This window comes from Canis lupus, chromosome 11, assembly GCF_048164855.1.
Source record: "Canis lupus baileyi chromosome 11, mCanLup2.hap1, whole genome shotgun sequence".
NCBI lineage: Eukaryota > Metazoa > Chordata > Mammalia > Carnivora > Canidae > Canis > Canis lupus.
The window spans coordinates 48960583-48984611 of record NC_132848.1 but is presented as its reverse complement, the minus strand read 5'-3'; the positions used below and the strand labels follow the sequence as shown (position 1 = coordinate 48984611).

General features: G+C 39.0%; 1 protein-coding gene and 1 long non-coding RNA gene across 7 annotated transcripts in view; one reads left to right on the top strand and one right to left on the bottom strand.

Annotated features, from left to right (window-relative positions):
- Positions 1-21949, bottom strand: part of DYNC2LI1 (dynein cytoplasmic 2 light intermediate chain 1) — a 59130-nt gene extending 37181 nt beyond the window's left edge. For all 6 annotated transcript variants that reach the window (XR_012003326.1, XM_072768194.1, XM_072768197.1 and 3 more), the window contains exons 1-5: positions 21791-21949; positions 19593-19701; positions 7827-7861; positions 5117-5186; positions 3406-3494 (exon numbers count right to left, since the gene is read on the bottom strand). Coding sequence is in view for 5 of the 6 variants with exons in the window: in XM_072768194.1 (XP_072624295.1) it covers positions 3406-3494; positions 5117-5186; positions 7827-7861; positions 19593-19701; positions 21791-21798 (311 nt within the window). In the remaining variant the exon portion in view is untranslated. The remainder of the gene's footprint in view (positions 1-3405; positions 3495-5116; positions 5187-7826; positions 7862-19592; positions 19702-21790) is intronic.
- LOC140600145 (uncharacterized) lies at positions 1503-22339 on the top strand. The gene is made up of 2 exons (XR_012003328.1): positions 1503-1883; positions 20923-22339. It is a non-coding gene; the product is annotated as an uncharacterized lncRNA (long non-coding RNA).
- The last annotated feature ends 1690 nt before the right edge of the window (positions 22340-24029 follow it).

Here is a 24029-nt window from a genome sequence, read left to right as displayed (position 1 = left end):
CACTAATAATAATCCAATTCAAATAATCTGCAAGAACGGGATCCAACAATGTGATGATTGGATCCAATTTTACTGTGTCCTCCAGAGAAGGGAAGCGAAAATAATAGAGCACAGCAACAACACAAACAACACAACAATTAGGTGAATGAGAACGGATGTATCACTAATTAGTAACTTCAGAAAATATTATTTTAGACAGTAACTATTGAGATTTTCTATAAAATTAGTATGCCATTAAATTGTATAGCCAGAGCTACATCATTTTAATAAACTGCTAACAGCTTTGCTTGACTATAATAAATAATATATACGTTGATCATTTTCCATATGAAAATAACTGTAAGTGAAAACAAAACAGAGGGGCGCCTGGGTGGCTCAGTCAGTTAAGCATCTGTCTTTGGCTCAGGTCATGATTTCAGGGTCCTGGGATCAAACCCCACATCTGGCTCCCTGCTCAGTGGGGAGCCTGCTCTCCCTCTCCCTCTGCTGCTCCCCCTTCTTGTGCTCTGTCAAATAAACAGATAAATAAATAAATAAGTAAATAAATTCATTCTTAAACAAACAAACCAGAAATATTCAAGCTTTTTCCAAGATTAAAATTTGTGTTTCCATTGCACTGGAAACACTTGTTACTTTTACCTTCATAACAAATGATAGCCAAAAAGAATTTTTTTTTTTTAAAAGATGTTATTTATTCATGAAAGACAGAGGGAGAGAGAGAGCCAGAGACACAGGCAGAGAGAGAAGCAGGCTCCATGCAGGGAGCCCGATGCAGGACTAGATCCCGGGATCCCAGGATCAGGCCCTGGGCCAAAGGCAGGCACCAAACCGCTGAGCCACCCAGGGATCCCCAGAATTGTTTTTATTTGAGTATAGCTGACACAGAATGTCACATTAGTTTCAAATGTACAACTTAGTGATTGATGAGTTTATACATGATGCTGTACTCACCAGTGTCGCTCCCGTCTGTCCCATTACACCGCTACTATGATATCATCAACTGCATTCCTTATGCTGTGACTTTTATTCCCGTGACTTACTCATTCTGTAACTGGAAGCCTGAATCTCCCAATCCCCTTCACCCATTGTACCCCTCCCTCCACCCACCTTGCTCTGGCAACTATCAGTCTGTTCTGTTTTTATAGATCTGATTCTTTTTGTTTATTCTTTTTTTTTTAAAGATTCCATTTATGAGTGGAATCCTGCGGTATTTGTTTTTCTTAGTCTGACTTATTTCACTTAGCATAGAATCCTCTAGGTCCAACCACATTGTCTCAAATGCCACAATCTCATCCTTAAAAAACATTTTTTTAAAAAAAACCCAACCACCTCTTTAAACAGGGAATGAAAGCATAGGAAATGCTCCGTTACAGATTATCTAAAGTTTGTTCACTGCATTTATAATTACTCTATGAACAGTCATCTTAAAGATAAACAGTATCTAACAGCATTTAGCAGTATTATTTTTTTCAAGTTTTGGGCTTTGTCCAATATAAGGAAATTAATTATGTGTCAAATTGATCCAAGTCACAGAACACTCGGAGATTTGTGACCGTATTAGGAGTGAAATGTTTATCATGAATTCCTTAACCACTCAGCAACCTACTCTGAATGCAGGCCTCCGGCTCCCCTTCCGTTGTTCATCATAACCCTGACCTCCCCTCTCTCCTCAAGCAAAACACAGCTGCCCTGGGCTTCTAGGGAACGAAGACTCAGAGAGAGAGGCATTAAAGAAGCTGTGGAAAAATGTGGCTTCCTGCAGAAACCAGAATTTCGACAAGGCCATCAGGCCCAAAGCCTGTTGGGCCAGAGGAGGGCAGTGAGATCACTTGACAAGGTGATGTGACAGTCAGGGCCACAACAGGAATCAGCTTCCGACCCAGGTAAGAGCAGTTCCCAGCCATTTTCACTCCTTTCGGCCTCAGGCCACACTGTCTGGCAGCTCTGGTTCCTCAGCTACTCCCTGTCCTTGCCCTCTCTTGCTCATACCACCAGGAGTGGCCTTAATTCCCAGGTGGCCTCTATGATTTGTCTCTTTTAAAGGAGGACAAATGAAATACCAAATAACTCTAAAATCCATGTTGCTGAAAAATTATGTCAGGGGAAAATAGTCGTTATACATGCAAAACCAAGATCTAACCATACATAGAAAAAAATTCCACAACTGTACAAAGTATATTTACAAATGCTGAGAACACTGAAAGAAATATGTTGGCATGTTAACAGGGATTATTTTTCAGGTGATTACGGGCGCTCTTACTTTCTTCATACCCTTCAATTTTTTTCCAAGATCTCTACATGAGCATAAACTATTTTTATAATAAGTAAAAGACAGTAAATTAAATTTCTTTAAAAGAAAAAATATCACTAGCCAGATAAAGCCAATGCTATCTGTATCTAGCTAGCTTACAGAAAAACAATTGTTCTGTTAACCAGAAATAATTCCATACCCTAAAGATCTTAATGGCTGAAATGTAACAAATAATTGTCAAGCCCTTTGTATTTGGTCCAGGCTGCAGCAATGGTTTGGGTTAAACTCTGACAGGAGTAAAATATTTCAGATGTAAAAATGTGTGTTTTCCTTGGCTAAGACACATTCCCAGGAACATTGTGAGAAATGTCACAATTTTCCACATCTGATTTGGCCAACATGTGGGAGTCATTGTCAGGAAACGCAACCAAAGAGTTTGAGGTTTTCCTCAAGTTTCTATTTCTTAAGGTCAGCAAATAGACTTTCTCCCTCCTCTAAAGTCACTATTCCCTTGGGTGAAGCTTCTATGGTACTAATTAGCATTTAGTTCAAAGGTAGACTTAAATATCCAGTTGAAGAAAAAACTCAGGGCTGAATTAGCCCATATTCAAAAGAATTAAGCTTTTCAAATTGCTGTTTGCCAAGTGAATTCATCGCTCAAGTGTTATTTGACGTATTTTGTTTGTTTGTAGCTTTGCAAAATATGTGACCAGTTGGAATGCCAGCTGTCAGCACAGGACAAACCCTGGTTCTTTTAAAATCTCTTTGAAAGCATTACACTTTAAGCGCATAGAAAGGCAGAGAATGTAACCCTTCAGCAACATAAAACTGCCCCCACCCCTGTCCAAATTCTGATCCCCAAAAGCCCACTCATATTCATCCTGTGGACACTACTGGGTCCTCACTAACAACTGTTCCTGGGGCACCTGAGTGGCTCTGGTGGTTAAGGTTAAGCATCTGCCTTCACAGCTCAGGTCATGATCCCAGGGTCTTGGGATGGAGCCCCGTATTGGGCTCCCTGCTCAGCAGGGAGTCTGCTTCTCCCCAATCCCTCTGCCTCCCACTCATGTGCACACATGTGTGCTCTAATAAATAAATAAAATCTTAAAAAAAAATTAAGAAACCCCAACTGTTCCTGGATCCAGCTCACTTACCTTAAGTTGTCACTTGTGATTGGTATGCTGATTAAGTCCAATAAAGAGGTTCCTCCACCCAGTTCCCAAAAGTGAGCAATATCTTTTGGCTGAAAAAACAAATGTTTTTCGTATTTAAATTTTTTTTTAAATTAAGTAATGAATACTTCATTAGCATCAGCCGGTAATAATTATGGATACAAAAATATAGTCCTCACTGAACCTTTTCTTGGCAGTCAAAACTTGCCTCTTTCTCTATCCCATCCCTCAAAATGCACCAAAACCTCTATTCCAAAAAACAAAGATTAAACATTAACATGGCAGGTGGGGAACAAGAAGAGTTTGAACAACTGATTCCCTTTTTATAGGATGCCTAAGCATTGGGGGTTGTAAGGGAAAGGCAGCCATGTGGGAATAAGAGCAGGTGTTCCTCGACATCCTTCTTCCACTGCTAGCTCATGGCTTCTCTGCTTCCACCCTGCTGCTGAGGAGCCCTCAGGATACCACAACTGTGTGAGGAGCGGACACAGTGCTTCCATTTAGAACTCTTAGGGAACACTAAATCTGAGAAAGACATAAATCTTCCAGAATGAATATGGAAAAGCCCAACTTGCCAACACAAAGTTTAGGGAAAAAAATATTTTTTTGACAAATTATCGTCTCATAATCACGAAGACTGTTTTGCTGTTGCTATTTGAATATTTGCTGTTGATATTTAAATCAGTAATGTTTATGGGGGGGGGGGATTTTTCCCTGGAAAATCTCCCTGAGTCACAATTTGACGAAGGGGAGTTTTTAGAGCTCTTCTCAAAAGTGAAGCTCTGAAAGCTGTTTCAAAGTTTCCAGTGAAAAGGATAATCCCATTTCTACATCATCACTCATATCAAAATTCATGTGAGTCACAAAAGTAAAGTTCTTCTGCATCTCACTATGTTATTTCTTTTTAATCTCACAATTTTAATAATCAACTTTCATTGGTGAATCTAGTAACAGGCAGTTTTAACTCTTACACATTGTCTAATCAAACATTTGGACTAGATCAATCTGTAAAATGTTGCCTGTGTTAGGGGAGAAAGGGGCCTTCTATTATAGATTGTTCTTTCATACACCTAACTCTCCTTAAGAAATGACCTATTTTCATGTAAGAACTCCAAATGAGGATTCTATTTCAGATTGTTTTTATCCTTCTAACATATGCCATAAACTCTCCTTCTATCCTGAATAATCTCCAACTTTCCTTTGAACACTCAAGTGAAAATTGGATTATAACCAATTATGGCCTCTGGTCTCAAATACTGGTATTACTAACTTCAAGATATATTTATAAAAATGCTAATAATTTGGATTTTGAGTAGTATATTTTCAAAAATATCCTAAAGGTTAACTCATATTTTTAGCAGATTTTTGGGGGAGACAGGATATAACAATACTATTCCCACCTACAAGAAGAGAAAGTCACATTAACACAATTAATATAAATATTTCCAAGAACTGTACAAAAAGTTTACAAAGGAACCTTATTACAGCATTTTAAGGCACAACTAAGAAGGCTAAATTATTTTCTGTTTGGGTTGGCTTCATGTCTCTCTGAGGTGCATTTGAAGTTTAAAAGCACAGAGCCATGCAGTATACAACTGGGTATGTTTACCGATAAGATGAAAATATAAAACAAAGTCAACATTATTACTTCTCCATCCACAAGCATAGCAGTATCACTTAAAAAGACACTCACTATATTATGCCCTTTTGCTCTTCTTCCATATGTATATTCCAAAGCTAAAGTTGGTTTTGGTGGCTCATCCCTGCACAATAAAGAGAGACAGTATTACCCTCGTGGGTTTTCTTATGCTATTATATTACCCAATTCATTTCCGCTTCCTCTTAAAAACTTGTTCTGTTAATAGAGACATTACTTTGTGGAATAGCAGTGTGGTAAACATGATAAAATCTTATGTAAAAAATAAATAAGCCTTCGCAAACCACCTTCAAGGGCTTTTTAGTCACAGCTGGAGAGGAATAGTGGCACCTGCGTGATGTGGCAACCCTTACAGGCACTGCTGGCGCCAGTGGAGGAGGCGGTGTGGCTGCCAGTGGTGGTGGCCATGTCGGGCGACAGCTCTGGGTATTCAGGTTATGTGGGAATCACTAATAGCAGGTTTGTGCTCAGCCCTGGTGTGGGCAGCTGGGAATCTAATAATTATCGATTCAATGGAGACATCAACAGAAGACTTTAATATCTTTCTCTATCTAAACTCATGGCTCAAACACGGGCATCACTTAACTAGTGAGAGCTAGATATTACATCAACAAGTTCTAAGAATGCACAAATGATTTGATGAATTATTTACACTGTTGCTTATACTGCTTGGTAAGCAGTTTTATGGTATATATCTACTTATTTACTTCATTTTTTTACTGTAGTGAAAAACATGTAACATAAATTTACCTTATTTTTAAGCATACAGCTCAGTAATGTTAAGTATATTCTAGAACTTCTTCATCTGGCAAAACTGAAACTCTATGCCCATTAAACAATAACTATTTTCCTCCTCCCTCCAGACCCTGGCAAACAGCATTCTATTTTTTGTTTCTGTGAATCTGACTGCTCTGAGATACCTCATAGAAGTGGAATCACACAGTATTTGTCTTTCTGTGGCTGACTTATTTCACTTAGCATAATGTCCTCAAGGTTCATTCATATTATAGGATGCATTAGAATTTTCTTCCTTTTTCAGGCTGAATAATATTGCTATAGATCATTTTAATTTGGAGTACAAAGAGAAACAATTTTAAATTTGTGATGTATATATTTATTAAGTATTTTGCATATCATTTCTACATATGTCTTTTTTAGATATCTATATATGTATATACTATATGCTATATATATGTATATATATATAGTAAAATGTTCGGTTATATTTCCTGAAAGATACGAATTTTCTTTTATGAAACAAAATGCTACTTTTAAGACAAAAATTTAGCATATAATAGGCAGAACTGTCTTTTTTCTAAGTAGACTATCAGGGAACTGAAATTCAGCTCAGTGTCGTATTTCATCCTAAGCTGATGTTGTAGTAGAGGACTTATTTGCAGAAAGAAACTCATATGGTCTAAACAGAGCCATGATTCCTGGGATGGAAAGATGATGCAGGTGTCAGTATGGATCTTTGTGAAAGGAATTACACAGTCAGGATTCTTTTTTTTTTTAATTTATTTTTAATTTTTATTTATTTATGATAGTCACACACAGAGAGAGAGAGAGGCAGAGACACAGGCAGAGGGAGAAGCAGGCTCCATGCACCGGGAGCCCGACGTGGGATTCGATCCCGGATCTCCAGGATCGCGCCCTGGGCCAAAGGCAGGCGCTAAACCGCTGCGCCACCCAGGGATCCCTTTTTTTTTTTTTTTAAATTAAGATTTAAGATTTTATTTATTCATGAGAGACACACACACAGAGAGGCACAGAGACACAGGCAGAGGGAGAAGCAGGCTCCATGCAGGGAGCCTGATGTGGGACTCAGTCCTGGGTCTCTGGGATCACACCCTGAGCCAAAAGCAGACGCTCAACCACTGAGCCACCTAGGCATCCCCAAAGTCAGGATACTATTATTTAAACTTTTAAATAGTATTTTTCAAATGGATGATTTTTTTAATATGACCTTGAGACAAAATTCCATCTATTTTGATGTTTTTGGAGAAGTTATAAGAAATAGGTATTGGAATGAAGGGATATCTTCCGAAATCAGTTGAAGACTTTCCCTTTTAATTTCCTGCAATGTCCACTGTCCAAAACTTAATTGGATGGCCAAATAGGTTAGGAAGTACAAATAACAAACGGTAAAAAGTAGTTTGAGGATCAACACTGTGCTTCAAAAAAGTTTCCATGAGCATTTTAAAGATTATAATTAATGTTCAGATAATCATGAACTAGGTAAAATAATATCAGAGTAGCACAGACAAAAAGTAGGTAAGTACTATCATAGTTATGTTCATTTCTTTCCCAAATAGGAAAATTCAGCAGTAATCCTGTATATATATTTTGTTTTTGTTGTCTTTATCTTTAAAGAAGATCTTAGGGATCTCTGGGTGGCGCAGCGGTTTAGCGCCTGCCTTTGGCCCAGGGCACGATCCTGGAGACCTGGGATCGAATCCCACGTCGGGCTCCCGGTGCATGGAGCCTGCTTCTCCCTCTGCCTATGTCTCTGCCTCTCTTTCTCTGTGCGTGTGTGTGTGTGACTATCATAAATAAATAAAATTAAAAAAAAAATAAAAATAAAAATAAAGAAGATCTTAGAGGCCATACTAAGGATTCACTAAGAATTAAGTTATTGTTTGCACCTAAAATTCATTTCTCCTTCCGTATGTCTTTTAGAATCTAACTTGCCCTGTACAACTAGAATAAACAAAAAATGTAGTCTAAAGGTTAACATAACACTTACCTGTCAAGACACCTTAGAATAATAGTAGTCTTTCCCTGGGAATTAAAAAAGAAAGAATACTGTGTTAATGTCATCCACATGTAAAATTTTGTTATTGTTCATAATTGTGGCCAAAAATAGCTTTTAATCACTTGAATGATAAATTACCTGGAAACTAGAAACTTTCAGAATTGTTCCTAAGTTTGATAAGTGGAAAAAGTTAACTGTCAACTTTCTATCACAGTGTAACTACACTGCTATTATTATAATTATAAAGTCCTGCAGATGACAAATACTAGCAAATCATACCTCACTTTAGTGGTCAACTTGGCAGCTGTCTGAAATTTTCTCTCTATTCATCAATGCTAATTACTGGTTAAGCAGATGATTAGTATCTTCTAATATGTTTTAATTCCAATTGTTGAAGTGGAAATAAAGAAGAAAGATAACATACAAATAAAGGACATGCTGCAAATATATTCAAAGTAAGCAATCCAGATACTGGGTTAGAGTATTTTTTGTCATTTTATTTGTAGAAAATGAACTTATTCTAAGTTTCTTATTAGGAGTCAGAAAATATAGGTTCTGGCCATCTCTGCCACTAATCATGAAAGTTAACTTCATATCTTAAGAGATTGGCTCAGTGGTTTAATTACTGATTTTTTTAAAAATAGTAAAACCTTAAAAAAAATCTCTTACAAGAAAACAGATAAAAGAGGAACAGCAGGGGAAGCTCTAATGGAAGAAGCCTTTGGGTTCCAAGGAAAATAGTTTGGAAAATCCTGGACTGACAAAAACACAGAACATTTGACCAGATGTTTTCTCCTCAAAAGTTATAATTTTTTTACCAAAAAAAGATGATCACAAATATATTACTCTAAATTATATCTGGGATATGAAAAAATTGAATTATTTTTTTAGTAATGGGAAACATAATAATTGAAATAGGACCAAAAATGTAAATTATGTTAATTGGCAGGTATTACATCAAAGTGAAAAACTAGAAAAAACCTAAATATCCCCAAATAGGGGACTAAATCAATTATGACAATCCTTAAATGGAATAACATGTAATAATGATACAGGAACATACTAACATGGTAAAACATTAATAATAGATTAGCATAACCCTGTTTTCAATATTCAAAATATCTTTTCCTGCTCTTTGAGATATACATATATACATACACATAAACAGATTCAGAGACAGACACAGAAACACACTCAAATAAACATCCAGGGTATATCACTTAGCTAACAGTAAATGTTTCTAGGTGATGGATTTGCAGGTAATTTATTTTATTTATTTTTTAAAGATTTTATTTATGTGAGAGAAAGAGCATGAGCAGGGGATCAGGCAGAGGGAGACGCAGATTCCCTGCTGAGCAGGAAGCCCAACTCAGGGCTTGATCATGACTTGAGCTGAAGGCAGATGCTTACACCCAATGAACCACCCAGGTGCCTGGTAATTTATATTTTTAAAGAAAGATCAGGATTTTCTAATTTTCCTGTACTGAATATGTATCACACGTAGCATATTTTAACATTTTTAAATAAATGAAGACTACAGTAGTCTCTTCTTATTCATGATTTTGCATTCCACAATTTCAGTTACCCATGGTCAACCATGGTCCGGAAGCAGATGATCCTCATTCTGACATAGTATCATTGGGTCAGTAGTAGCCTAACACTATGTCACAGTGCCCACATCATTTACCTCACTTCATCTCATCACGTGGTCATTTTATCATCTCACAGCATCACAAGAAGAGTGAGTACAGTACAGTAAGATATTTTGAGAGAAAGACCACATTCAACTTGTATTACAGTGTTTTGTTATATACTTGTATTACAACATGTATTACATTGTTCACTCAGAGACTATCAAAATGAATCCTATCTTTCAGGTGACATTGGAAATCCAGTCTTTTCCTCTGACCTGTTATCCTTGAACTCTAATTCCATAATCCTCTATGCATCCCTTCATCTGGTACAATAAATCCCTTCCCTACTTCCAACATCCTTCCACTCTATAGCGCCAGCTCTATGATTAGCAAACTCCTCAGTATCCTCAACTTCTTTTTCAGAATGTACACTCCACCTATTGGCCTTACCTAAAATATGGCTGCCTCTGGACTACTTCCTCTACCATCTTGTTAAAGAAGGCTATTCTCTTCTACCACCCCATGTACTTCAGAGATTTCCTTGCTCCCCAATGCACCTTTATTTTTTTAAAGATTTATTTATTTGAGAAGTGCCTGGGTAGTTCAGTTGGTTAAGCATCTGCCTTCAGCTCAGGTCATGGTCCCTGGGTCCTGGGATCAAACCCCACATCAGGCTCCCTGCTTAGTGGGGAGTCTGCTTCTCCCTCTCCAGCTCCCTGATTGTGAGCGCTCTCTCTCTCCCCACCCCATAAATAAATAAATTAAATAAATAATAAAATAAAAAATTTTATTTGACAGAGGGAGGGACGGATGGAGGGAGCGTGAGTGAGGGGGGACAGCAGGGAGAGGGCAGCCTCCAGACTCCCCACTGAGCACAGAGCGGACACAGGGATCTATCCCACAACCCATGAGACCGTGACTTGAGCTGAAATCAAGAGTTGGATGCCCAAATGACTAAGCCACCCAGGTGCCCCCCAATGCCACCTTTAAACAATTACTCTATTTCCCTCCTTTTGCAAAAGCCTTAGAGGCCTCTACCAGTCTACTGTGATGGCTGTTGTCATCTCTTCTGGCTCAGTCTCCCTTTCTCAGCTATTGTCATTAGTCTTGTTAACTTCATACCCACAGGGCAGCCCAGGTGGCTTGGTGGTTTAGCGCCACCTTCAGCCCAGGAGATGATCATGGAGACCTGGGATCAAGCCCCACATTGGGCTCCCTGCATGGAGCCTGCTTCTTCCTCTGCCAATGTCTTGTCTTCTGCCTCTCTTTTTGTGTCTCTCATGAATAAATAAATAAAATCTTTAAAAAAAAATAATTTACTTAAAAAAAAAAACAAAACAACTTCATACCCACATATGTGGGCATGGGGAGCAACACATCTAACACTGATCTCTCGGTGCCTTTGCCTCCTCCCAGAGACTCTTTACTTCACTCTATTTCTGCCATATGTCACTTCCAAGGTTACATCTTGAATCATTTCACCACTGGAAACTGCATTACTTCCAAAATCACAAACACAACAACACATTCTCCAACCACTTCTTGAGGAATCCCCACAGTAACAATTCTTTGGCTATAGTAAGAGGTCTTAAAAGTCCGTTGACCCATCAACATTTCTCCTTCTCCACCAGCTCCCTCCTACCTCCACATCTCTCCTTTTCCACCTTACACTCCACAGTTTATCATTACAATCACCCTTGCAAATATTACCCCCCACCAAGCTTTCTCTAGCTTTGTCCTGGATCCACTCGGCAAAATCTAACCTTGGTAAACTCAATTCCCTTCCCTTCTCCTCCATGTTTGTACCCATGCAGGTGAGTGATGACAGAGAAAAAGTACACATGCTGTACAGAATGGTGTCACCTAAATTCTTAATCCCCATCTTCAAAACAGCAGTCAGCAATGACGGGAATCCTATTACGTTTGACTAGTATGTTCTCGCTCTCATCTGTTGTAACCGCTGTTTCATACATTTTTCTTCTCTCCTCAGAATACCCACTTGACCCTCTTCACCTAAATTACCTCTCTTTCCTCACTTCCTACCCTTAAAACTCTGGACATCACCCTCTCTTAAGAGGCTTTCCCAGTCTTCTAGCCTCTTGGGCTGAGTTAAGAGCCCTTGTTTCCACCATAGCATTTGTCTCATGCTATGTTGTACAAGTACTAGCACCCAAGTTCCCACACAACAAAGAACATGTCTTTCATTTCTGTTTCCCCAGAGTCGGGCAGGATGCCTGGCACATAAAAGATGTTCAATAGATACCTACTGAATGGAAAAACAGAAGTATAGGAAAGAAATAGAGAAGGCAGCAAGGCAGTTTCTTTGGTAAAGGGTGATTACTATTAGCTGAACAATAGAAGCATTAATTGGTTGCTTCTCTTTATTTTTCAAAATAATATTCTGCATAAAGCATGGAATCAGATACTTTTTAAAGAATAGTCTCAAAAGTACTACCTATATCAAGAGAGTTTGCCAATCTTCAAAAGCAAAATTAGTTTTAATTTACATAAATGAAAATAAACAGCTTGCATATGCCATAATCTACTTTTATTTTTTAAGTATGGTTTCACAAATAACAAATAAAACATGAATGGGCTGTCAAAACAACAAAATCTAGAAGAACTGTTACAGAGAGTGACTAGTGAAGGACACTGGGGGGCATTTTGTGTGTGAGCATTTGTGCGCTGGTATCAGTGATCAGTACTATTAGGATAAGCCGCCTTAAGGATATGGAAGTAGCTTATTATACAGAATACTTTTTGTAATAGAAATTTACTTGTACCATAAGACTAGTACTAGTTATTTACTCATTTTTTAAAATCCATGTATGTATCTATGTGGCAGTAAGTAGGAAATTGGAAAAATGGGACACCTGAGTGGCTCAGCAGTTGAGCGTCCGCCTTCCACCCAGGGCGAGATCCTAGAGTTCCAGGATTGAGTCCCACATCGGGCTCCCTGCATGGAGCCTGCTTCTCCCTCTGTCTCTGCCTCGCTCTCTCTCTCATGAATAAATAAATATACAAATCTTAAAAAAAAAAAAAAAAAAAAAAGGAAATTGGAAAAGTACTGTATCAATGCAAAAATCACTCTCCTTACAACAGTAAATTTGTGAAATGTGTATATGCTATAGCTGGGTTAAAATTTTAAAATATAAGTGATCCCTATGAAACTTTTATTTAAACAGTTAAGTTCAGATTTTTAAAAGTGGGCCAATACCCGGTGGCACAGCGGCTTAGCGCCGCCTGCAGCCTGAGGTGTGATCCTGGAGACCCGGGATCGAGTCCCATGTCGAGCTCCCTGCTTCTGGAGCCTGCTTCTCCCTCTGCCTGTGTCTCTGCCTCTCTTTCTCTCTGTGTCTCTCATGATTAAATAAATAAAATCTTTAAAAATAAATAAATAAATAAAATAAAAGTGGGCCAATAAGAAAACTTTGTAAAATGCAGAAATTAAAGACAAAATAAAAACACACTTGATGACTAAAATTTTATCATACATATTTCTACCTTTTATCTTTGCATTTTTAGAGTTGAGATCATACTGTATACAAATTTCTGTCCTGCTTTTTTCAATTAACATATTCTTTCATTACTAACAACTATTTCATGGTTGTATAACATTTCCCTCCAATAAATATAATGTTAATGTTATGTATAATATCTCACAATGATGGATGTCTAGTTGTGTGGGGAGGGCTCTCTGGGACACTCTCCAAGACAGGGGAGTGCTCTGGCTACCTGGTCACTGACATCACCTGGCAAAGGTGTAGCCTCACTGATGCAGACTTTAGTTCCAGAAAGTTTCATTGTCAACATGACCCTAAGGTGGTAGCATGAAGCCTAAAAGTAAAAGAATAATAGGAACCCCAAATAGAAATGAACTATAAAGCCACATAAATTCCAGCATCTTGGGTCTGCAAGCGTTGACCTTTTTTTAGACAGTGTCACTAGCCATTCTGCCTTCCTGGCAAGAACTTTGTGAGTCAAGCAAAGCTGCATGAAGACGTGATACATCTGTTCTTGCTCTGTATGGCCAATTCCAAAACCTTTCTGTATAGTGGCTAAATTAAACAAACTTACAAAGAGTAGGGAGAGGCCTCTTCCTACCAATCAATCAGTGGTCCTGGGGATGGGCTGCTATATTTTCCCCATGCTTCCCACAATAACAAATAACACTGTAACACACATCATTCATATAATCAGTAACTCCTTAAATGATAATCCTAAAAGTAAAATAACTGAAACCAAAATATGAATATTATTAAGATACTGACTTAGATGCTTATTTATTTATTTAATTATTTTTCCTGACTTATTTAAGATTTTCCTTATTTATTTAAATAAATAAATAAGACACACAGAGACACACAGAGAGAGAGACAGAGACACAGGCAGAGGGAGAAGCAGGCTCCCTGCAAGGAGCCCGATGTGGGACTCAATCCCAGATCCTGGGATCACATCCTGGGCCAAAGGCAGAGATGCTCAACTGCTGAGCCACCCAGGCATCCCTTCCTGACTTATTTAAATGAACCCTGACTTTTATACTCAAATGTAGTAGAAGACCTGAATGCTTGAATGCTTTCAAAAGAGGAAATAAAAAACAAGTTAAAACATTTTTTAAAATTTTTGACTAATCTTATAATTTTTCCTAGATCAATAATAAATGCTTTCTAATTCTTACTAAGTATGGTATTGGCTACATACAAAATTAGTTTACCAACCTCAATTTTAATGGCTCCATGACCATGAATTTGAGTAAAATATGTAAATATTACTTTTAAAATGTAGTTATTAGAACATTAGATAATAAAAACAAAAATTTTATATTAAAATTCTTCCATCTGGATATGTTTCAATCACGTTTCAGTCGGAATACTCAGATGGCAATCAAAATTACTTAATTAACTTCTTCCTGGGCAGCCCTGGTGGCTCAGCGGTTTAGCGCCGCCTTCAGCCCAGAGTGTGATCCTGGAGACCCAGCATTGAGTCCCATGTCGGGCTCCCTGCATGGAGCCTATTTCTCCCTCTGCGTGTGTCTCTGCCTCTCTCTCTCTCTGATGAATAAATAAATAAAATCTTAAAAAAAAAAAAAAAACTTCTTCCTTACAGTGCACAATTCTTAAAGTCCTCAGGTGACATAGTATGGTACTCCATGTGAAATCAGCTCTCTGTTGACCTGAAGGGTATGCTACACCGGAGCATATATCAACTTATGGATTTTGGCTGATGTTTCCTAGTTGTGTGGTGATAAATAAACATTATTAGAGTCAGAGATGACAAATCAATTTTATCGCAAGTGCCAACACCTTCCTGGAATGCTAGGGATTAGATGTCATCTTCAGGCTCAGTAGAAAAGGGTGTTGTGATCAATAAGTTATGTGTGGAAGATGTGTAACTAGTATCTGCTATCTCTTAAGGAACCCTGGAAAGCATCCTCTTGCAACCAGAATATACTTGGGAAAACTGGAAAAGGAAAAATTTAGAAGTCAAGACATTTCCTCCCCACTTTTCTTCTACCTAGAAGTTGAGGTATGGAATGAGAACAGGAGCTCTGGGAAGAAAAAGGCTGGTCAATGACTAAGTTTTCTGGCCCATACCTTAGGATACTGGAGTAATCACTTGGTAAGAGGAAATCTATGTTAAGAGAATGATAAGACCAATGCCTAGGGACTTGACAATCTAAATCAGAGTGGAGAGAATGAGAGAAAGAAGTCCAAATAAATTGAGATGTCATTAGGTATGATATTAAGAAAAATTTTAAGAAAATAATGGAAGAGGGTCCAAGTAATTCACAAGAGAAAACAACTGAGTCAAGGCCTAGAAAGAATATTCACAGCGACAGATACATTAACAGTGCAGGTAATAAGTGCAGTATTATCACAGGGAAGCAAAATGATCTCATATGATTACCAAAACTAGCATATAACTTACGAGTGCAATATATTGGTGAAAAGGAATAAAAAGAGACAGAAAGGGAGAGAAAATACAGCACACTTTGTATATTTATATGGAAATTTATAAATATGCATGAAAAATGCATTTGGATGAAAATAATGAGAACAGATGTAATGTTGTGACGGTAATTAGACTGTTGTCTGACCATATGAAATGAATTAAAATATGGTATCTCATGGTACACATCACAAGAGGAATACAGATGAAGTCTAATAGTGAAGAGGATACCAAATATTCAAAAAAGCTCCTACATCAGTTTGAATTTTTGGTCATTTTTGGTCATTTTTTTGGTCATTCCCAAAGGAAATAATCCAGACTTAGACAGAAACTAGGATCAGATAGAGATTAAGTGACTCATCGTAATGTAGGATTCTATGTCCACATAAACATTCAATCCAGTGAGGGAAAAATAAAGAAAATTTTAGAGATTCAAGGGTCTCATAAATTTTACTTACCATATAATGCTTTCCTAGAAAACTACAAAAAGAATGTGCTCCATCAAAATAAGTGAGTAAACCAAGAACAGAGAAGACACAGGATCCAGGAAAAAAGAAGAAAAAGGAATTCTCAAGATGTTGGGGGAGGATGGTAGCTATGCAGCCGGTCCTGAGAACCACAGTACAGACCAGCACAATAGTTAAAAGACAACAGGACTCTGGCTGGAGAGGGGAACTTTCAGATGATAGGGTACAGCTACCTAGATGAAGATCGTATTGAATGCCTGTTGGGGACTATGAAATTAGAATTAGAAATACATAGCTGGGGAGCCAGTTTCAAGGATAGTTCCGAATGATCCTCCTTGATGGTATTCATACCCAGGCATGGTCCCTCACACTGTATCAGAGTTGGTCTTTGTGATCAATAGCTTATGGCAGAAATGATAGCACATCACTTCCAAGATCAGGGTATAAAAGGCTGCAACTTCTACCGGGGTGCCCTCTCTCTTTTGGATCTCTTGCTCTGGGGGAAGCAAGCTGCCATATTGTAAGCGGCGCTATGGAGAGGCATATATGTGGAGAATTGAAACTTGGCCAACAATCTTCAAGGAACTGAGGCCTCTTGCCAGCAACCATGTCAACAAGCTTGGAACTGATTCCCCAGTTTAGTTGAGCTATGAGAGGACTTTAGTCCCAGACGACATCTTGACTACAACTTCATGATAGACCCTGACCCAGAACCACATAACTAAGCTGCTCTCAGACTCCTGGCCCTCATAAACTAGATGAGATAATGTTTACTGTTTTATTTTTTAAATATTTTATTTATCCATTTGGGGGAGAGAGAGAGAGAGAGAGAGAGAGAGAGAGAGAGAATGAGAATGAGAGAAAGCATGGGTGAGGAGGTGGGGAGAGGGAAAAGCAGGCTCCCCATGGAGCAGGGAGTGCAAGGTGGGGCTCGATTCCAGGACCCCAGGATCATGACCCAAGCTGAAGGCAGAGCTTAGCCAAACTGAGCCACCCAGATGCCCCATGTTTGCTGTTTTAAAAGCTGCTATGTTTTAGAATAATTTATTATGTAGCAACAAATAACTAGTGCATATAAAAACTAAGGAACACATAAAAGCTAAGCAAATAAAAAAAAATTAAGGCATTTTTAAACTTCTGAGAAAAGTTATTCAAGAAAAAGAAAGTAGGAGCACCTAGGTGGCTCAGTTGGTTGAGCAGCCAACTCTCAATTTCTGCTCAGGTCAGGATCTTGGGTCATGAGACTGAGCCCCAAGTGGGGCTCTGCCCTGGGCATGGAGTCTGTTTGAAATTCTCTTTCTCTTCTGCCCCTCCCCTTGACTGTGCACACACTCTCCCTCTAATAAATAAAATATTTAAAAAAAAGAAAAAAGAAAAAGAGGGATGCCAGGGTGGCTTACTCAGTTAAGTGTCTGACTTCAGTTTGGATCATGGTCTTAAGGTCCTGGATCAAGCCCTGCGTTGGGCTCTGTACTTAGCAGGGAGTCTTGCTTGAGATTCTCATTCTCTCTCTCTCTCTCTCTCTCTCTCTCTCTCCATTTGCCCCTCCCTCTGCTCATGTGCTCTCTCAAATAAAAAAAAAAAAACTTAAAAAAGAAAGAAAGAAAGAAAGAAAGAAAGAAAGAAAGAAAGAAAGAAAGAAAGAAGAAAAAGAAAAGGAAGGAAAGGAAAGGAAAAAGGAAAGGAAAGGAATCCATTTGGCTCAGCAGCAAACAAGTTTTAGAAATAATAACACTGAATATTGATTTAGCCCAAAACTATAAAAACAACTATGTTGCAGACTAGGGCTGGAAATGAGCATTTAAAAGTGATAAACTAGGGGATCTGTCTGGCTCAGTCAGTAGAGCTTCTAACTCTTGATCTCAGGGTTTTAAGTTTGAGCCCCATGTTAGGTGTGGACATTACTTTAAAATGTAAAAAAAAAAAAAAAAAAAAAAAAAATCATTTAAAAAAACAGCTAGAACTAAATAATCTTCTACTATTATCAAAAATTCAATAGATAATGTCTAACATTTTAAGTCTAAAAATAGCCTATAAGCTATTTAATAAAGAATTACAGGAAAAAAAAAACAGATTTAAGATACGAAAGAGGCCACTTAAAGGAGAAGCCCTGAACAATGTGGAGAGGTTTAGTATTTTGTGCACCTTTTGATTATCTTTGAGTTTTTAAACCACATATGTTAATCACTTTAATAAAAGTAATTAAAAATATAGACTGTAACAGAGGATCCAATCTGAGAAAATTAAGGACAAAACAGCATGTATGCAAAGAACATAGATCTCAAGCTCAACCTTAGTTAACAAGGTTATGGGATTACTAGAATTTTTCTATACAATAACAGGAGCACAGCATTTGGAAAAAGAGAAGCTGGCAGACCTTCTAGTCTACTGCAGTTAAGCAAAACCTCCAAAGTCCTGTTCCTTCCCAAGAATTACACATTAGAATAGTTCCAGTTAAGAGTTATAAAATCATGACAGGGAATCCATAACCAATATGGAATCCATGCCACAGAAGGCATGACTGAAAGAAAGGAGGATATTAAAGCTGAAATAGACTCAGAGAGACAAAGTGGTTGCCATTAATTATTTGAAGGGTAATTTAAAAATATCTCAAGATTTAAAAAGCAGAAGAAAATTCAGACTTATTTCTGTACTGTTACAAATCAGAATTAGGACCAAGAATTAGGACCTAAATTGGGACCTTAGAATTAGGAATACCAAGTATTTATATACTTTTACAGGCCAAAATTGCAAACATTGGAAGTTACAATGAGCCGCTCAGGTTTTCTCATTAACTAGGAATTCAGGAAAATGGAACCAGGTTGCTTTGTAGAAGACAACTCCTCCCCCCCCCGTTGAGAGAGTCAAACCTAAACTATACAACCACTGTTTATAGTGGTTCTTAACCTTTTTGAAGGTGCTGGAATGGTTCTCCTACCATTTCCCATAAAAACACTGATACACAATCACGCACAATTCTGCATACATTTCTAGAGTTCACTGGTCCTAAGAAGTATCTCCATGGACCTCGGAGTAGAAGACTAGAGTATCTCCAGGTTTCCTTCAGTTTCTGTGACTCTAGTTAGATAAGTGAAGGGTAAATGTATCATACTTTGTCAGGTTATGTTTTTGTTATCTATATTCTTTTTTTTTAAATTTTATTTATTTATTCATGAGAAAGAGAGAGAGAGGGGCAGAGACACAGGCAGAGGGAGAAGCAGGCTCCACGCAGGGAGCCCGATGTGGGACTCGATCCTGGGACTCCAGGATCATGCCCTGAGCCGAAGGCAGATGCTCAACCACCGAGCCACCCAGGTGTCCCTGTTATCTATATTCTTGTTTCAGTTGTATAAGTTACTGGAACTACAGCCATCATATTAGCATTTATGGTGCCTTTGGGGTAAAAGGACTGCTCTAATGGGTAGTCTAATTTGAAACAAGTGCTCCTTCCTCTGCGGCCCACATCAGAGCAACCACCTGACGCAAGAAGTGCTCAGGCTGGATGCTGTCCCTACTCACCCATGAGCAGGGCACCCTCATACAAAGCACAACCAGCTCCAAGGTAACCAGGAGTCCAGAGATTGGTCATCTGGCTAAAGAGTTGAAGTATCCACATTTTTACCAAAGTATTAAAATGAATTTTCCACTGGTTGCTAAATTATAATAATTGGGGGGGGGGCGGGGAAGTAGGAAAAAAAGTGCATTACCCCATTCTTACTGCCAATGAAGAAAACAGATTTTTCTCCAATTTCAAGTCCATCACCTTCACTTCCACGTTTTTCCACTTCGGCTTTTGCAATTTCCCAGAGAGTTTCACTATGAGGGGGGCAAAAAACAAAATTCAGAGAATCATAGGGAATCCTTTCCAATATTTATTTTAAGCTCAGAGAAATGTTATTTCAGTTAAATTTATAAAAACAAATCAACACTATTTTCTGGGAGACAATAAACTGATAAAACTTCCGAGGATTAGTCATTTTCTTTCCACTGGTTCACAAAAGAAAAGCTGAAAATGATAAGCAGAACCTTTGTCACCAGGATTTGAGGCTGTCTTCTTTTGGAGCTTCCAGCCAAGGTTGGAAGCTGTACGTGTTAACTTCCCAGACATGTACATGAATGTACAAAGAATTTTAGAAATCTATAACTTGAAAACTACCAACATCTAGGAATATGGGGAGCATGTAAAGCCAGTATACCAAACAATCTTTGTTTTCTTAAGTATTTCTTGTTTATAAATTATATTTCTGGCTGAAGTTTCCACTTTTTAATATATAAAATATAATGAAAGAAAAAAATTACCTAAAAACACATTTTGAAAATAATCTTTCCATTCATCTCTCTACAAACATATAATTTTTCACAAATAAGATTATACCTTTTTAAAATTAAAGTCTAAATGAAAAATGGAGTACTGAACTAAAAAAAATACAGAAAAAGATTTGATGTGTTCTAAGCCTGAATCTGCTCCTTTCTACATATACCAACTTGGGCAAATTACCTAACCTCTCTGGATTATTCATTCCTTTATTAATTCAACAAATATACATTGAGCACCTAACAGATGCAAGCTTCTGTGCTATTCCTCAGGCTCACTTCTGTTTCTTCATCTCTAAAATGCCAATAAAGAAGAACAGCAATCTTCTAAGACTGTCATGATTGATTGCTAAAATGTGCTAATTCATTTCATTTAGGGCTTGACCTACATATAATTATCTAAAAGTATTGAGAGCTTGGGGCACCTGGGTGGCTCAGTCACTCAAGCGTCATGCTTCAGCTCAGGTCATGACCCCGAAGTCGAAGTCGGGGATGGAGCTCCACCTTAGGCTCCCTGCTTAGCCCGGGGTCCGCTTCTCCCTCTGCCCCTCACCCCACTTGTGCTTTCTCTGTCTTTCCCTCTCGCTCTCTCTCAAATAAAATCTTTAAAAATATTGAGAGCTTATAATAATTACTATTCAGGAAACAGGGATGAAGGAAGGGGCTATGAAAGACCAATATAGGTGTTCCTAAATGCACTAAAATGTATGCATTTATTTCAAGGTGAACCCCCCAGGAACTCAGCCCAGGCCTGTCTGCTCCTCGTTGACACACCACCCTTCCAAAATGGGATTATCTGCTTTCCAAGCTCCCAGAAAAGAGGAGAGCAGGAGGTGCGGCCACCATTCAAGTGACCGGTGGAAATTTGTAACCATCAACCGTAACTTTGTAACTGCAACCAATCAGGCCACGATGGGAAAGCGGCTGGCAGTTTTTCACATTAAGGTTCATAGCCTCAGCAGAGATCAGGTAGGCCGCGATCCACAGAGTGAGAAAAGCAGATCCATCCTGCTCTGTGGGGGCCTCCAGAAGCCCTGTCTCCCTGACGTCCTCATGGGAGGTTCGGGTGGTATCTTGAGGGCGGGCAATGGAAGCTCGCGTCACAGAACCGGAGGGTCCAGATGCGCGTTCGGGCCTCCCGCTCCGGCCTCCGGCTCCACCGCCTTCCACTGCTGCGGGGCGTTCTCCAGGCCCCTTCACTCACGGTGGACCTGAACCCAAAGGGGGCGAACTCCGAAGAGGTGGCTCTGCGGCCTAATCCACTGCCTGAACCTCTGCTTCTAGAACATTCCTTGGCCTGCAAGAAATTTTTACTAAGTGAACGGGTGAAGTTGAGTGATCTTTCAAAATCTTACTTTTCCACCTGGAGAACTTTTCTACCTGCCGAATCCACGTGCTCAAGGCGAGTTCCTAGGGATCCCTGACCATCCAGAGAGGGGTTGCCGGCAGAAAAGACCCAGGGTTCCTCTCCCTAAATATAACCCCCAGCGGTCCTCCCTCCCCTGCCCCTGCCAGGCTGGGGTGGCAAAGGGGAGAAAGCCAGGCTCTCGAGGAGAGCGTCAGCCGGGCGCAAGCAAGGCCGCGGGGATACCTGGGCATCGTGGCTCCACCGACCCGGAGTCGTGGGCTCAGCGTCCAGGTCGCCTAAGGTCAGGCCGCCCGCCAGCTCCCGACCCGCCGGATCGCTCCGACTCTTGCGTTGCCATGGGAGCGACGTCGCAGGCGGCGTTGCGTGCGGAAGAGGGGCATCCTGGGAAATGTAGTTCTCAGCGTTCCTTCATCCAGTCTGGCTTATTATCTCCTCCTCTAAGATAGAAGACAAAGAGGTGATACGTCTGACAAGCCTGGAACCCCAAAGCTCTGGCTGGAAGTGTTCTTTTACATAAAGAGTGTTCTACTGAGTACCGGACTATATGCCAGGGGTGTCTGCTCTCTGTCTCCAGTCACTTTTCTCTTCCTGATAGCAACGCTTTGGGAATGAAGGGTGAAACAAACTCCTGAACTATTTTCTAGTGATTCACCAGAGGCAAAGAATATTTATTTTAGTATTTTCCAGCTTTCTGCTTGTTTGGTTGTTTCGGGGTTTATGCATTAGCGCATTATTTATAAATAAGTTAATAAAGCAAATGCATCTCCATGATACTTCATTTATCTCTGAATCCATAGCAAACACTGAGTTATTACTATAAATGCAACAGTGCTACACAGTATGGAATGAAGAGGTAAGACAAGATCCCTGCTCTTGAGAAAGATGTAACTAAATATAATAACCCAAAACTAAATATAATAACCCAAAGAAAGCCAGTGATATAAAGTATTGTAGAGAAATACCAAAAAATCACATAAGAATAAGTTTTATGCTGAAGGGGTTGTTGAAACATTTCATCATAGTAGCAATATTTGATCTATTTTGAATGCTCAGTGGACCTGGCCCCTCTGGCCCAAGATGTCTTGAATATTTGAAGAAGATACTCTCCTTACACCTTTCTGCCCTTTGGCTTATTGATGGCTTTAGATGGATTTAGATTTACATTCTGACTCCGCTACATTGGCTAAGTTGCCACCTTGTCACAGTGGGTAAATCACTCAGAATCTCTGAACCTCAGTATCTAATTATGTAAAGCAGGAGAAATTTATGAGTTTTTAATGAAAAATATATAGTTAAAACATAAACTGTGTGTGCCTGACACATTATAAGTGCTTCATGCTTGTTATTATCATGTTGTAAGCTACTGATTGGTAATTTTGAACAAAGAAACACTAAGATCACATTCCTGGAAATGAAGCAAAAATTTTTTTAAGGAAAGAATGAAAGCATTCATGACGTAAGATCTCTGGTAACAAAATCCTTCCAACACCTAGTTGCATTTTGAAGCCATAGCAAACTACAGTTGCACATTTGTAATGGGAGTGCAGTTCAATAGAGAGAGGATAAGTGCAAGGAAGGTTGGTATATCTGCCATTGCACAAGCATCTATATCCTGGGGCTAGCCTTCCTATAGTTTCACAAACTGGTGTGGGACAGAGTGTAATGAATTACAATAATTTGGGACGCCTGGATGGCTCAGCGGTTGGGTGTCTGCCTTTGGCTCAGGGCATGATCCTGGGATCCCAGACTGAGTCCCGCATTGGGCTCCCTGCAGGGAGCCTGCTTCTCCTTCTGCAGGTGTCTCTGCCTCTCTCTCTTTCTGTGTGTCTCTCATGAATAAATAAATAAATAAATATATTTTTTAATAAATAAATATTTTTTTTAAAAAATTACCATAATTTGAGTTCTGGAACTTTGGAACCACTTTCTATGTTAATTCGGAAGCCCTATTGATATGAATAACAAAAGCGGTGACTACCATTTTGCCATCTACTTGCTATATACCAGGCACTCTACTAGCATCCTAAAAGTATAATTGTTTGCATGACTAGGATAGAAGGTTGAAGAAAGAAACCCGGTAACAAGGAAGGTAAAAGTTGTCTGGCTGGGCCCTGGTCACCAGCATTGGTTCAGAGGTTAATCAATGGATTCCACTGATCTCATTGAGCAGATGAGTTCCTTTTCTGCCCTTATGCCTCCTGACGCTTCATATTTGAACAAAGTAAGTGACCTTCCTGGGTAGATGAATATTGTTCTTAAGGTAGGAATATGTAAAGATTTGAGCTCCTCTACTGGATCATCCCTAAAAGACTAAAGGATTTCAATGGTGGTGATAGAGGAGAAGACAATTTTATGATGCTTGCTAGGTAGAGTAAGCAACAGTGCAGAAGAATAAAGACGTGTGCAGAGTATATTTGGGGGGTTGTGAATAGTTGAAGGGGATCATATAAAGTGTCTGGTG